This window comes from Bactrocera tryoni, unplaced genomic scaffold, assembly GCF_016617805.1.
Source record: "Bactrocera tryoni isolate S06 unplaced genomic scaffold, CSIRO_BtryS06_freeze2 scaffold_7, whole genome shotgun sequence".
In the NCBI taxonomy this organism is placed as follows: domain Eukaryota; kingdom Metazoa; phylum Arthropoda; class Insecta; order Diptera; family Tephritidae; genus Bactrocera; species Bactrocera tryoni.
Genome location: NW_024396366.1, coordinates 7,894,468 through 7,908,896, shown reverse-complemented (window position 1 = coordinate 7,908,896; position 14,429 = coordinate 7,894,468). Strand labels below are relative to the sequence as shown.

Here is a 14,429-nt window from a genome sequence, read left to right as displayed (position 1 = left end):
GGTTGAATATGTTTTTAATGATTCTTAATTAACTGTTCGTTCCCAAATTATAACAAGGCTTCCCGAAATTTCCAAAATTAATTACCGATTGTTCCATACATTAATTTATGGAAATGATCAATTTATTCGCCAAGTATACGACGGTGGCATCTCGACAGGAAAAAATCTATGTCTTACTAACTGTCAAATTTATTGCTATTGCCATTGCCAAATCTGTATGTGGGCATTTGTTATCATAACATAAACATTTTCCGCAAAGGTGTAGGGTAGGTAGGTTCGGGCTCATTTAGCGCATGCTTTGAGCTCTTGAAAAATTTATTTTATCACATTGCGAAATGCCGTCGGGTAGGTAGCTGATGTAGCGCACGTTTTGAGCTCTTGAACTCATTAAATCTTTTATGTGGAAAACAAAAAAAGGATAAGGATTCTTTTATTTACAAATGTATTTCTGGGAAAAATAAAATAATAACAAAGGATAAAGATCCTTTTTTATACAAATGTATTTCTGGGAAAAATAAGAATTCATATTTTTAAAATACTATATAATAGTTGTGACATAAATTTTATATACCAATTAAAATAATAAATTTAAAATGAGTAATGATATTTTGACTTTTGCTAGTATAAGTTTATAAAATTTAAGTTTTCGCTTATTCCCAACCCAATTTCCATAATTTTTCTGTAAATTAACAGTATGAAACTAAGGTAATTGTTCAGCAGAGCGGCTTTTCGGAAAACTTGCACCAATTTTCACGGGAAATGTCTTAAAATACTCGTTTTTAGTTCTACTTTACGATAATGTTAGGCGCGTGCTTTTAAAAACAACATTTTTTTGATTTAATAGAAAAACATCGTATTTCCCGAAATCAAAAATTCACTTTTGCACTTTGCACGTCTTCAGATGTTAAAAATATGTTTTCTATCAATTTTATACACGTAATTATTGATGTTCTTTAATTAATTTATTAAAGGAATGGTTTTTATTGTTATTTTTATAAAAATATGTAAAACTTCACAATCACTTCACTTCAACGAAAATGGCAAGGTTATGTTCGAAATTATGGTCAGTGAGATTTTGTTTGCCATCGATTGACAATTCCAAAAATAGTACTCACCTAAATATTGCATTACAGTTACTCAAATGGGAGTACTCACTTAAATATTGCATTTCAATAACTCCAACTTAGTAACATTAGTTCAATTTTACAAATAAACTTACAAACTAACACTTAACTTATGCATGCTTACGTATCGTCGGCTTAGCTTTTCCTTATAAGCTAGAGATATTGCACATATGTATGTAACATATGTATGTACCTTTGCTAGCATAAGTACTCATTAGAATTTTGCCACTTTGTTTTGTAACTCTTTTGCTTGAATGTACTTACAGTGGGGAGCAAAACCAAAAACATATTTGCTTTCTTGAGGTATTAGCATTGATTTTCATGATACAATTTTCTCGATAGGTTTTTTGAAAGTTTGATGTTGACTCTTTATTATACTAGTATTGAATGGACTATAAAACTGCATACCCAAAAATATTATAAATGCTCTTATTAAAGTCTTTGAAATTTGTACGAAAATTTTGTAAGTTGTCATAAATTTTGTATACAGTTTTAAACTGTAATTCATATGATATTTTTAAGAAGATGAACTACATTTTTATAAAAATCTTTCCAGAAAATTGTATCGTGAAAAAAAATGCTAATGTCTCAAAAAGGCAAACATGCGTTCCTTTCTGCTCCCCAGTGTGCATTTGAACATTCACACAAACATATGTACTACATAATAACTAACTCGCTTTACTACTGAGCTCCGTTGTAATTTTAAGAGTGCCAAATTAAGTAGCAAGACACCAAGAAATCACGTTTTAATTCATAAAGAAGGGTGTGAGTTTAACTAGCAAAAGGAAAACATTAATTGTGAACTATTGTACTTGTGAGTATTAAACATAATTGTTGTTAACTTTTAATAATAAAATTTATTTTTAGGTCTAAATGTCTGTTCATGTTTTCGAAACCGATTTTTCTGCAGACGACAGTATTGAAGATCTGGACTTTAATACTACTGGAAGTAAACGAAAGAGTTCATTAAGTGCGAAATCAGGACCGGCCCTAAAAAAAGTCCATGTGAATTCACAAAAAATTATTTTCAAAGAAGAATTTTACACAGAAGTGGAAAAAGTTAGTTTTTAAATTAAAGCACACTATGAATTTATAATTTTTATTGTTAGATTTCCGACAAGACAACTTGTGCTAAGTGCGTTGCATGTCATCAGTGATTAGAGGAAGCGGTGAAGTGACTTCAAATTTCATCAAACATTTGCAAGTCAAGCATAGTGAATGTTTTAAAACATACAAAGTTATAAAACAGGTAGCCCTTTTGGCGGTAACATGCAATCTGAGTTCGATGGTAAACTGTTACATGCAATGATTGATTGTTCATTGCCCTTTCCATTCTGGAAAAAAATCCTTTATAGATCTTTTTTCAAAGTACAGGTATGAAGGTGATGTGTCAGAATGTTTTCAATGCAAATTTTCAAAACGAAATGTAAATATAAAATGATGAGCTTTCAAATTTTTTTAAAAATAATCGAAAATAATCAAAAATAATCCTTGAAAGTAGCCAATTACTTTTTGATTACTTTTGATTATTTTTGATTGTTTTCTCGTAATCCTAACTAATCTTAATTATTTTTGGATTATTTGTAATCATAATTAATTAATAATCAGGAATTGTTAAAAAGAGAATTATGTAATCAATACCATTCCTTTTCAAATTTAATCTAATTGATTACTAATCGTAATCCAAATTTAACAGCAATGATTTTAAGACATTTCCCGTGAAAATTGGTGCACGTTTTCGGAAAAGCCGCTCTCCTGAACCTTTACCTAATTTTCATATTACCGAAATGAAAATGCTGTCGGCATATGTGCAAATGGGATATGTTGCCTCTTCGAAATTTTCATAGCAATGAAAACTGCGCTGTCAAACTGCTGAAGTGACAGCTTATAGCTTACGATATATGGCATACTAATTAGTTTGCCATATATTGTAACCTATAAGCAATGTGGAGTCTCCACAGGCAAGAGGCACGGCAATACATTTAGTAAGACATAGATTTTATCCAGTCGAGATGCCCTGTTAAATATATGGCATACTAATTTGTATTCGATATATTGCCATGGGCAATGGGGAGTCTCCACAGGCAATAGGTACGGCAATACTATTAGTATAACAAAAATTTTCTCGGGAACGGGTTCTAATGTATCGATTTTATCGAGATTTCTAGCTCATTCTGAGCGTTTCGTCTTTATTTGTGTTTAGTTAATAAAAGGTTAAAATTTTTGTGAAATTGTCTAAAAAATTTTTATAAATGTTTAAAAATACTTTTCAGTCAGGGTTTCTTTCGATTTTGTATAGCATCGGAAGTAAACCTCTACAGATATGGGACAAAAAAGTTCGAAATGGGCATATTAAACGTATTACTGACAATGATATTCAAAGCTTAGTATTAGAAATCGTCGGCACAAACGTAAGCACCACGTTTGTAACGTGTCCAGCTGATCCGAAAAAAACTTTAGGCATAAAACTTCCATATTTGGTTATGATAATTAAAAATTTGAAGAAATACTTTACCTTTGAAGTCCAAGTAAGTGAGTTAATTAATTAAAAATGGTATAATTGTATATTCATTTAATTGTTAGGTTCTTGATGATAAAAATGTACGTCGTAGATTTCGAGCAAGTAATTATCAGTCAACAACCCGCGTCAAACCTTTTATTTGTACCATGCCAATGCGTCTGGATGAAGGTTGGAACCAAATACAATTTAACTTGTCTGACTTTACCAGGAGAGCGTATGGAACGAATTATGTGGAAACTTTACGGGTACAAATACACGCTAATTGCAGAATAAGACGAGTGTATTTCTCCGATCGACTTTATTCCGAAGAAGAGCTTCCACCGGAATTTAAACTGTTTCTACCTATTCAAAAACCTCAAAAAGTTAACCACACGGCGTGTAGTTGATAGATTAATATTTATTTAAAGCCGTTTTTACTGTATTACAAACTTATTATTTTTATTTATGGAATATAATCCAAACCAGTAAATATTTTTAATTGAATATTATTGGCGGAACTATTGTTAACATAAGAGGGAGATAATTTGTAATTCTCTACATATAACAAAAAAAATTTTAGTTTCGATCGTAAGTAATAAGAAGGTGTAATGGAATATCCAAGCAATATGCTTCAATTTGCATTGAGAAGCACTGTTAAACAATATACAGCATTGCTGCATCTTGTGCAAAATCGTAAAATGAAAAAGAAAATAGAAAATAATGTTATTCATTGAAATTTAAAATTGTTATGCCTAATAGGTAACCTTCGTTGTAAAAATACAAGGTGTTTTCCAAAGTAAACAGGACTTTTTGAATCGAGCGCCCGTGGTGGCGCCATGTATATGTCGATGAGAATTTCATGACATTTCATCGATTGGAAGTGAAGTTATTGCGGTTTAAGTGTCAGTATGTTTGTGTTATCGGTGCGAAAATGAGCTTCGAACAAAGACCCAACATTAAATTCTGTTTTAAAATTGGTAAAACTTTTACCGAAACGTTTCAATCGAAGAAACAAGTTTATGGCGATGATTGCCTATCCCTTAGCGGGATTCCTACACTAGTGGTTTCAACGTTTTCAAAGTTCACGTGAGGACGCACCGGAAATTCCATCGAAACTGCATGAATTCATCAAAACTCAGCCAAAATTTTCATTGAAATTCATGGAAATGGAATTGAACATCTGAAAAATATCTATTTATCGCATTTTGACCGAACATTTGGACTTACGAAAGGTGTACGCGGTTTGTTCCGCACAAATTGACTGACGACCAAAAATTGTTCAGAATCCGTCTCATCGATCGACACTTGTGATCGATTATGTGACCAAAAATCACATTTTAACCATTAACCACTGCCCATATTCACCTGATATGGCACCGTGCGACTTCTGCCTTTTCGGAAAAATGTATTTGCCCATGAAAGGAAACCGTTATGCAGACGTGGATGCCGTTCAAAATGTTTGCAGCGGCATACTGGCGACCATATCGGCCAACGATCTGAAATACTCGTTCGACATGCTTTTGGACCGTGCTAAAAGCTGTATTGAAGTAGGACACTGTTTTAAAAAAAATAAATTGATTTTGCCGAAAAAAACCATTTGGTCTTTTTTTTTTAAGTCTTGTTTACTTTGGAACACACTTTGTATATTGATTTGGTTTAAATGGTTCAGTTTTTCAAATTCATTAAATTTTAACAATCTGAAAAATCATATAATAATTATCAACTTACAAGAATGTAGTTTTTAGGCGGAAATGTTTAAATTATAAATATTATATTAAACATATTAACAACTTTATTGTCCACTTTACGAACACACTGCGTGTTCCCAGATTGTTTTAAATTAATATTAATTTATATCAGGATAGGCTATCCCAGAATACGTTTGCTACAACTCAAAAACTAGCGAATATTTTATTCGAAAATAGGATTGAGAATGATAAATCGAGATGCCGAATACAAATAGTCCGAATTCGAATATATTTTTTCACATTTCAGAACAGGGGGCCTATTCTGTAACTCGAATCGAAAATCAATTTACTCGAATTCGGATTTTTTATATTCTGTAACTCGATTTTCGGATTTTCAAGCCAATTTTCGAATAAAATATTCGTTAGCTTTTGAGTTGTAGAAAGCAAAAACGAATATTGTGCGTATTTTTTCTGGCACAGGGTGGTACAACTTTCGCATAATGATAAAGTAGATCCGAGTTTCGAATAGAATACATTTTCGAATCGAGTTACAGAATAGGCCCCCAGGGCCTCTTATTTTCTCAATATACGATGATAAGGGACAGTAGTTACAGAACATAAAGTAACAAATGGCGACGTAGTTGCATGTTGTTGTTGTACCGGGTTATCAATCCCCGTTAAGATGGTACGGGTTATCCAAGTTGTCGACGTCATCTAACGGGAGGGCACAATTCCGATTTCTTTGGCGCCGCGATTTGAAGGTACCGTTGGAAAGAGGAAGTCCTCCTGATTAAAAAATATATAGGGTTATAGGTACCGCAAACGCTTAGTTTACGAGATATTCGACCTTAAAGTTCAAAAATTGCCAAAATTCGAGCATTTCAACAAGCTATTTTACCGCATTAAACACACTTTACTCACATTTTTCACTTCAAATTAATTAATTTAAACTATAAACTTTTAAATAAATCCACATTTTACACTTTTAACAGTTTTTTTACCGAAGAAATCTTTATTTTAAAATTACATTTTACACTCGTAGTGAACATCATGTGTGTGCTAAAATTACGACGAAATGGAGCGCTGCCATGTGATAATAAGGAAATTCGCTGAAATGCCTTTTTCCCAAAATTCCTCTATCCATTCATATGGATATGTTCTTTATTTAATTTAATAAACAAATATGTAATATTATATACTAATATTATATAATAATATTTAACCATTTTGTAATGAAAACTCAAACTTTGTTTGAATATTAGTGCAAGATAACCTAAAAATATAACCACTTTATAACGAAACTCAATATATTTTTTTTATTTTAACGCAGAAAGGAGTACTATGCGAAAGTACTTCAGTAACCCCTGGGTATTCGCTCGACCAGGGTTATTTTTTTAAAGCGCGGCCGAAGGCCGCCAACGTAGAAAGGAGTATTACGCGAAAGTACTTCAGTCACCCCGGGTATTCGCTCGACCAGGGTTATTTTTTTAAAACGCGGCCGAAGGCCGCCAACGCAGAAAGGAGTACTACGCGAAAGTACTTCAGTCACCCCGATATGATATAAATTTTACAATATTATTATAGATTTTTACTTATTTATTTTTATTAAACATAAATCGCATATTATACATATACATACATATGTATAGTATATATGTATACATATGTATATATACATATGTATATAAACAAAGAAAAATCGTTAAGAATCCTATAAATTTGGTGTTTGAGATGTGGCAACGCTCGTTTTCCTCATAATTGTAAACAATCTAGCCTTTGCAAAGATGAGTGTTCTAAGTGATTTTTAAATTAATAAATATAGGTAAAATATTACAAAATAAAAGTGAAATGTGAACTTATTTCAATCTTTAAAGTGTATATTTAAATATAACAAGACAAAAATGTGAAAAAATTTAGAGAAACATAGAGACATAACATGTTTTCTTAGTGCAAATTTTTGAATTTTAAACATGAATATTTCAAAAATATTAGTTATTTTTACATTATTTTCGGATATTCCTCCTCTGGAGAAGCTACCCTATCCGCACATACCCCATTTATATGGAAATTCGTTTTTTTTACCCCGCCGCCAAAGTAATCGGAATCGTGCCAACGGGAGGACCAGGAAACGTGCTTTTTCGACGGGGTCGGAACAAAGGGAAAGGGGTGTTAGATGAGTAGGGTTGGCAGGGCATGCAAAGAGGTGGTCAGTATCTTGCAGGGACACGTTGTATGCAGGTCCGGCACTCGAAGTGTTGTTGTTGTTGTACCGGTTTATCAATCCCCGTTAGGATGGTAAGGGTTGTCGTCGACGTCATCTAGCGAAAGGCCCAGGAAAGGTACTTTTTCGACGGGGTCGGACCAAAGCGAAAGGGGTGTTAAATGAGTAGGGGTAAATTCAGGACCAATTCACTTTTGGTCGATATGACCATCTTTTGACTATGGCCTTGACACGGTCAAAAAACGAATCGGAAGCTGCCCGAATGTGACTTGCCAGTATTTGGGCACATTAACTGACAATGGCTTTCTTCAGCATCTCGAGACTGGTGTATTTTTTACTTCGGACCTTGCTCTCCAAAATGGCCTAGAGAGCATAATCCATTGGATTCGCATCTGGTGAATTCGAGAGTCATTGTGTGGTCGTAATGAAGTTCGGAACGTTGTTTTTCAGCCCTTCTTGGTTCACTCGCGCTTTGTGAGACGGTCCTGAGTCTTGTTGAAACGTCCACGGCTTGCGACCGAAATGTTTGTTTGCCCTCGGCTTCAAACCAGCCTCCCGAACACTTTCTCGATAATATGTCGCATTTACTTTGACGCCAGGTTCGATGAAAACAATTGGAGAGCGCCCATCTGCGGTGACAGCGGCCCAAACCATTATTTGCGGCGGGTGCTGCCTCCTGGTGGCCAACCGATGATTTAGATTCTCGTATGAACGGTCGGTCAAGTAAACCCTATCGTTTTGAGAGTTTACGAGTTGCTCAATTGGAAAAATTTTGTCCTCAGAAAACACAATGTTCGGAATTTGACCGCTAATATTTTTAGTTCTTTAGCCATTTTATTGGCACTTCTTCGTGGATTTCGCTCAAGTCGCTTCTTCACTTTCCAAACTATCTTTCGTGACGTTGCAGTCTTTTGATGACCACTTCCATGGCGTTTTGCGATGCTACCAGTATCATTGTAACGAGTGATGATGCGACAAATAAAAACTTTATTCACATTAAGGTGTTTGAGTTCACGAACAATTGCTGGCTGTGATTTTCTAGCTAAATATAAAGCAATCACACTATTACGTTTGAATTCTATCGTTGATCACGTTTTATTGCGTTCACTTTTGGAAAAACGCTTTTGTACACTTGTGAACAATACTACGAACTGTTATTTAGCAAATTTATAAACAGCTGATTCAAGTGCGACAGCTGCGCGAACGGCCTGAAGTACACTTCGAGTGCCGGACCCGGTACTAGATATGTCGGGGGTCTATTCTGGATTAGTAGGAGTTTAGCCTGCCACAATATCCAGAACGAAACCAGAGATAAAGAGATCTTTAACTCCTCTCTCACTGGAAGTGAGAGAGCAATTGCTAAACGTCAAAACCTACTGAACTTTGACAGCTAATCGAGTTCAGTAGGTTTTGACGTTTAGCAATTGGAAACGAGCGATGGCCAGATTGAAATCTTACCAAAAAAATATGTAAACGGAGGGATTAGTTGCATCGTTCAAGACCACTTATAAAAATGAAAATTAAATGAATTTGTGAAATTTAAAGGTATTTGATGAAAGGTTTTGTAATTTGAAGCATCATAGTATATTTTCAATGGAAAATGATTAAAAACATTTAATGATTGAGAGCTAACAAGCTTAAATCCTATTATTGGGTATTGAAAGGACAAAAGTCAGTTGTTATAATATTCTTTAAAAAGATTTAAATAGTTTCTACATATAATAAACAACAACTATATAGTAGTTTTTATTCGTATTAAATGTGGGGTGTTTCAATTTAAATGCCCACAAATAATTATTTTTTTCAATCTGGCCATAATGGAAAATGTTATAAAAACCGCTAATTTTGAGGCGCTCTCACACTGGAATAAGTTTAACATCCCTTTATTCCTGACGAAACAGCGCTAGGGTCACTCGTGTTTCTTGCGGCAACTCAAGCTCTTCGTCTTCGATGGTTGGTGGTTTGACTCCAAGAACGCCATTCACTGCAAGGGAGCCGATGAAGGTGTTGATAGCTCCACTGTGAATTGCAGTCAGTAACTGTTGGAAGTTAGTTGCGTCAGAAGTCCGGTCGACGTATTGTACGATGTCTTCGAGTAGTTAAGGAAAGACCTCTGGATGCTCCTAGGAAGTGGTTCCGCTCCAAGCAGGTGGCTGCAAGGCAGCACAAGAACGCTACTGCGGCTGCCGAAGACCTCGTCTAAGGCATCGAAAAATTCCCAGTTTGTAGAGCTCTGACCAGATGTGTTGTTACGTTTCTTGATTCTTTTATATGTGGCCATTATGTTGATAAAACATCTAGTCGCTTCATCTTTAGAAAGAAGAAATGCTCCCAAATTGCTCCTTTTTTTCTTCTTTACACTAAATTCTGGTTCATGTCGCAAACGTACTTCTATAAGGAGCTTCTTCCTCTCGTGACTCCACTTCTTTTCGCTATAAGTATACATTTCATCATATAACTACAATCATTATAATATTATGTGAATTAAGACTTAAATAAATATTTCTTGTATAAAAATTTAACTTACCATAATATGTCCGTCATTTCAACCGCCAAAAAATCATAAGCATCACAAACGAAAACAATGCCCAAATTCGACATCTGTTGCGCATTGAAAATAGTTGCATTGCCAAAAATAAGGCAAAGGCATTTGTGAATTCTATGCATTCCAGTGTTGCATTGCAAACTGAGTTTATGAAGTCAGCCTATCTCTTGAATCATATTTTGCATTGAAGCCATAAATTGTGTCATACATTGGGTAAGGTTGAAAATCATAGTTTCAACGCTTCCATTTGGTTGGTTTTGGCAATTGCATTTGTGCAGTATTGCCTTTCACCACTTTTGCATAGCTCCCTTGTGTAGCATTGTCATTAGTATTAACTGGTTTTGAAATATGGACGGGGATCTCAATATTTTCATTAGGAGGAATATTCAACATTTTGTTACGACGTGCTTGAATGCCCTGTGACAACTTTGATTTCAAATCTTTATATACAGGGCAACCCCTGTAGTTAGCAGTGTGATTTCCTCCACAATTGCTGCATTTTTTATTTAAATCCTCTTTTTTAAGAGTACATTTTGAAGTAGGATGTAGATCACCACACACCACACAGACACTGCGTAGAGTTCAATCTGCATTCGTGTGTCCATATTCTTGGCAGTTTGTACATTGTACTAGACCATTTCTCTTAAGTGGTTCCTCAACGGTGATTCTGCGATGGAGCAGATATTTTAATTGTAAATCAGGTGTATTTCATTTTTCTTTAGTTGGTTACAATTAGGCATCAGTTCTATTTTTAACATTGGTTGTGGGACTTTGTTCCTGTTAAAAATATTCACTACTGATTTAACGCTAAAACCACCTTCTTCCAGTGCTTCTTTCACATCGATAGAGTCTACCGAAAACTCTATACCTTTTATGACAACAACTAGGCCTTTTGAGCCCTTCAGTTGGTATGAATAGTAATTATTGTTTTTATTTGACAAAAATTTACCGATTTCCATGAAACTTTTTTCAGTGTAGGACTGAATTTTTGTTTCATCTACAATCCCTTTTTTCAAAGGCGCTATATGGAAATTGTTAGTACCTACATTTCACTTAATTTCGCAACAACAGTATTACTGCTACGGTCGCGCAAATATATTGGAGGTGGTTTAGAATTAACGACTGTGGTGGTACCCTTCGCATTGTCGTCTGAACCATGGCTTAGTATGGCAAATTTAGGATTTCTGGCTTTTTACCATTTGGCGTGCCTGGTTGAAATTTTTTGGTATTGACCGCTGATTTAACTGGACTTAGTTTCCTTTTAACGTTAATATAGCGATCAATACCACAGACGGCCATTTTTTGCTTGGTACATTCTCACCTCGCATTTTGTTTTCCTTCGCTGTCCGTGTGCTTGCTGGTACCTGCATACTGGTTGCTGTCAGCGCATTTGTTGTTGCCCGTTTGCTGTTTACTGCTGCTTCTGCTGATTGCGCTTGCTTAGTCTCTCTTTCAGCTGATCGCTGAGATGATGAGTCATCGCCGTTAATTTTGTTTTTGCCAGGAGTTGCTGTTGTTGGCTCGACAAAGCTAAAGTAGGCATTTAAAGAATGCCTACGGCCTTGCTGGTGAGGCTGAGTAACACTCATTTTTGCTTGTTTGATAATTATTTTTTTTCTACTTTTTGTTTCGTGCACAATTTGCTTATGTTTAATCATAACAACTTGTGTGCACTAATTTCTATTTGTTTTTTTCTATTTAATCAATTTTTTTTTTTTTTTTAATTTTTGCTTATTTGCGTTTTAATCACAGAATTCACGGAGCTAATTAGAGCTTACACACACCGGTGGAGAGGTTGCAGGACTTCAGGTGCTCTATCCATTTCGTCCGCTTATGATGGTTTTGAGAAAATCCTTTACCTATGTCTGGGTGCATCTTCATTATATCCACTAGTACATCAAATTTATTTTTGTTGGTGTGTTTTTGTTTCTTCTCTCTAAATCACACATTTAAAACATAATTTAATGCGTCTTCAACTATTTCTTTTACTTAAATACTTACAAATGCTCAATTTTTGTCAATTTGCGCAGTTCACTCATCAACGGATAGATTCCGACAAATATTTTAGAATTTGCGGTTTCAATGATTTCGAAATTGGCGCCATCTATTAGCCAAGGAATGCATTTTAACGAACCGGCAAGTAAGTTCAACTGCATTGCAAACTTCATTCGTTTCAATGACTTCAACGTTATAATTGTCGATCGAATTGTCAAGTTTTTCGATCGAAATGGATGCAATAATTAGACCTAATAATAATTTTTCATATCTTTTTCATCTTTATGAAAATACATTAAATATGTACATACTTCAAATTGATTTTTTTGTATGTTATTTTCTTTTGTATGTAAAATACACATGTAAACATAATTTGAGGCGTCTTTAGCAATTTTTTCACATAAGTATTTAAAAATATACCACTTTTTAAATTTCCGCAACTTACTCTTCAACGGATAGATCTCGACAAAAGCGCAATCTATTAGCCACGGATAAGTGAGTTCAACCTAATAGAAAATTTTGTTTTCCATAGTTTCAATGATTTTAACATAACATGTTTTGATCGAATCGGAAAGTTTTTTGATTGAAATGCATTCGATGATAAAACCCAATGTTTTCTGGTGTACGGTTACCTATAGGCCATACTCACGTTCAACAGGTGCCAGTAGTCAGTGGCATTTGTATTTGGGTAGGTTTATGATACTTTTCAACCTTGCGAAGTTGTAACCACCCATTAGAAATTGCTTTGTGAACTTTACCATTTGGTAATGACGGCTTTTGGGAGTCTCAAGCGCAGACGCAGGCAATTCTTCGCCGCTTTGATAGCTGAAGCCTTACCTAAGTTTGCGACACTTTCGATACCCATGAACTGATCCATACAGTATATACAGTAATCAATCTACTAACAACACACATTACTCTTTTATCTATCTCACACGAAGAGGGAAGCGTGACGCCTATGCAGACCAAAGGAGAAAAATGCCGAAATGCGGGAGTATGAAGAGCTTGAAAAGATCGGCGACAAAGGTAATGCTGAGAAATTCTCTTGCATGACTCAAAAAGGTGATATAGTGGCTGATGTTCCAAACGTACTGAAGTTATGGAGCGAATACTTCTCCAGCTTGTTGAACGGCATTTAAAGTATAACATCTGGAGATGGCGAATATATACAATACCAAAAGCCCGTCTGAAACGAGAAGAACCTCTCCGAGTCGATATATTCCTATTTTCAGTTTTGTGATAAAGGTATTTTAGTGCAAGAACAAGTAATCATAGGCAAGTCTGCGTTCAGTTTGCTTGAATTGAAAATACCGCTCCTTTCCATGCATATACTTGTAGTATGTTTCTTTTTTCTGTTTAGGTTCTATGTCATTTTAATGCAAGTAATTGTTTTAGAGCTGGTGACGCGTTTCAATATTATTTAAAAAAATGGAAACCAAAAGGAATGAAACTAATCTGTCGGAAAGAGAAATAATTATTGATTAATCTTACAGTGTTCAAGGTGTACGGACGTGTTTTTAATTAGCAAACGCAAACAAGCAAAAATTAAAAAAAAAAAAACAAAACAATTGATTAAATAGAAAATAAACAAATAGAAATCAGTGCACACAAGTTGTTATAAAAACAAAATTAACGGCCATGACTCATCATCTCAGCGATCAGCTGAAAGAGAGACTAAGCAAGCGCAGTCAGCAGAAGCAGCAGTAAACAGCAAACGGGCTACAACAAATGCGCTGACAGCAACTAGTATGCAGGTACCAGGTTATTTACACGGGGGCAAGAAAAAATACTTTTATATTTTTCAATACAATATACTTTAATTAAAAATATGAATTTTGACACTTCACATTATAAATAAAAATGTATGATAAGTATAAAGTTGGTTGTTGAATGATGAATGCTGGATTGATCCGATTTAGTGCATGAGTATGTACATACATATGTACATATATGATGTATAAGCGAGTTAATTGCAGCGCGCGGGTTGGGTGTCGAAACAACGAAAATTTGTGCTTACGCGGCACAGTGTAGAGTCGAATCGGTGTATAGCGAAAGTTGAAGTGTTGATGGGCGAACTGTGAAGATCGAATTGTGAGTCCCATCCCGTTGTCCATCCTTTTTGTTGAGTGGGAACAGGGGTGGTGAGTTGTGTTGGTGTGGTGTGGTGAATTGCGCTGTTGCATTAGGATGCGCCAGTTTTACCGAGTAGAGTGGGTGGATCCTTAACTCATTTAAACATCCTGGGCCCCCTAGGCGAATATTTTGCCTAGTTTTATATATATAATCTGAGACATACAACTCGGCTTACTGTTGGTGGAGTAGCCGAGGGCGCAGAATATTAGCTGTAAGAAGCGAT

At 35.0% G+C, this 14,429-nt stretch overlaps 2 protein-coding genes and 1 long non-coding RNA gene across 4 annotated transcripts in view; all 3 read left to right on the top strand.

The window, feature by feature from the left end:
- LOC120781387 (cyclin-dependent kinase 5 activator 1) overlaps nt 1-14,429 on the top strand; it is a 316,650-nt gene that overhangs the window by 124,338 nt on the left and 177,883 nt on the right. The gene's annotated exons all lie outside the window — the stretch shown is intronic.
- Nucleotides 1,573-2,276, top strand: LOC120781392. Its single transcript, XR_005706054.1, has 4 exons — nt 1,573-1,587; nt 1,681-1,938; nt 1,992-2,183; nt 2,234-2,276. It is a non-coding gene; the product is annotated as an uncharacterized LOC120781392 (long non-coding RNA).
- Nucleotides 3,344-4,425, top strand: LOC120781389 (cilia- and flagella-associated protein 20). The gene is made up of 2 exons (XM_040113598.1): nt 3,344-3,652; nt 3,708-4,425. The coding sequence occupies exons 1-2, from the start codon at nt 3,377-3,379 to the stop codon at nt 4,029-4,031; spliced, it is 600 nt and encodes a 199-aa protein (XP_039969532.1). The 5' UTR covers nt 3,344-3,376; the 3' UTR covers nt 4,032-4,425.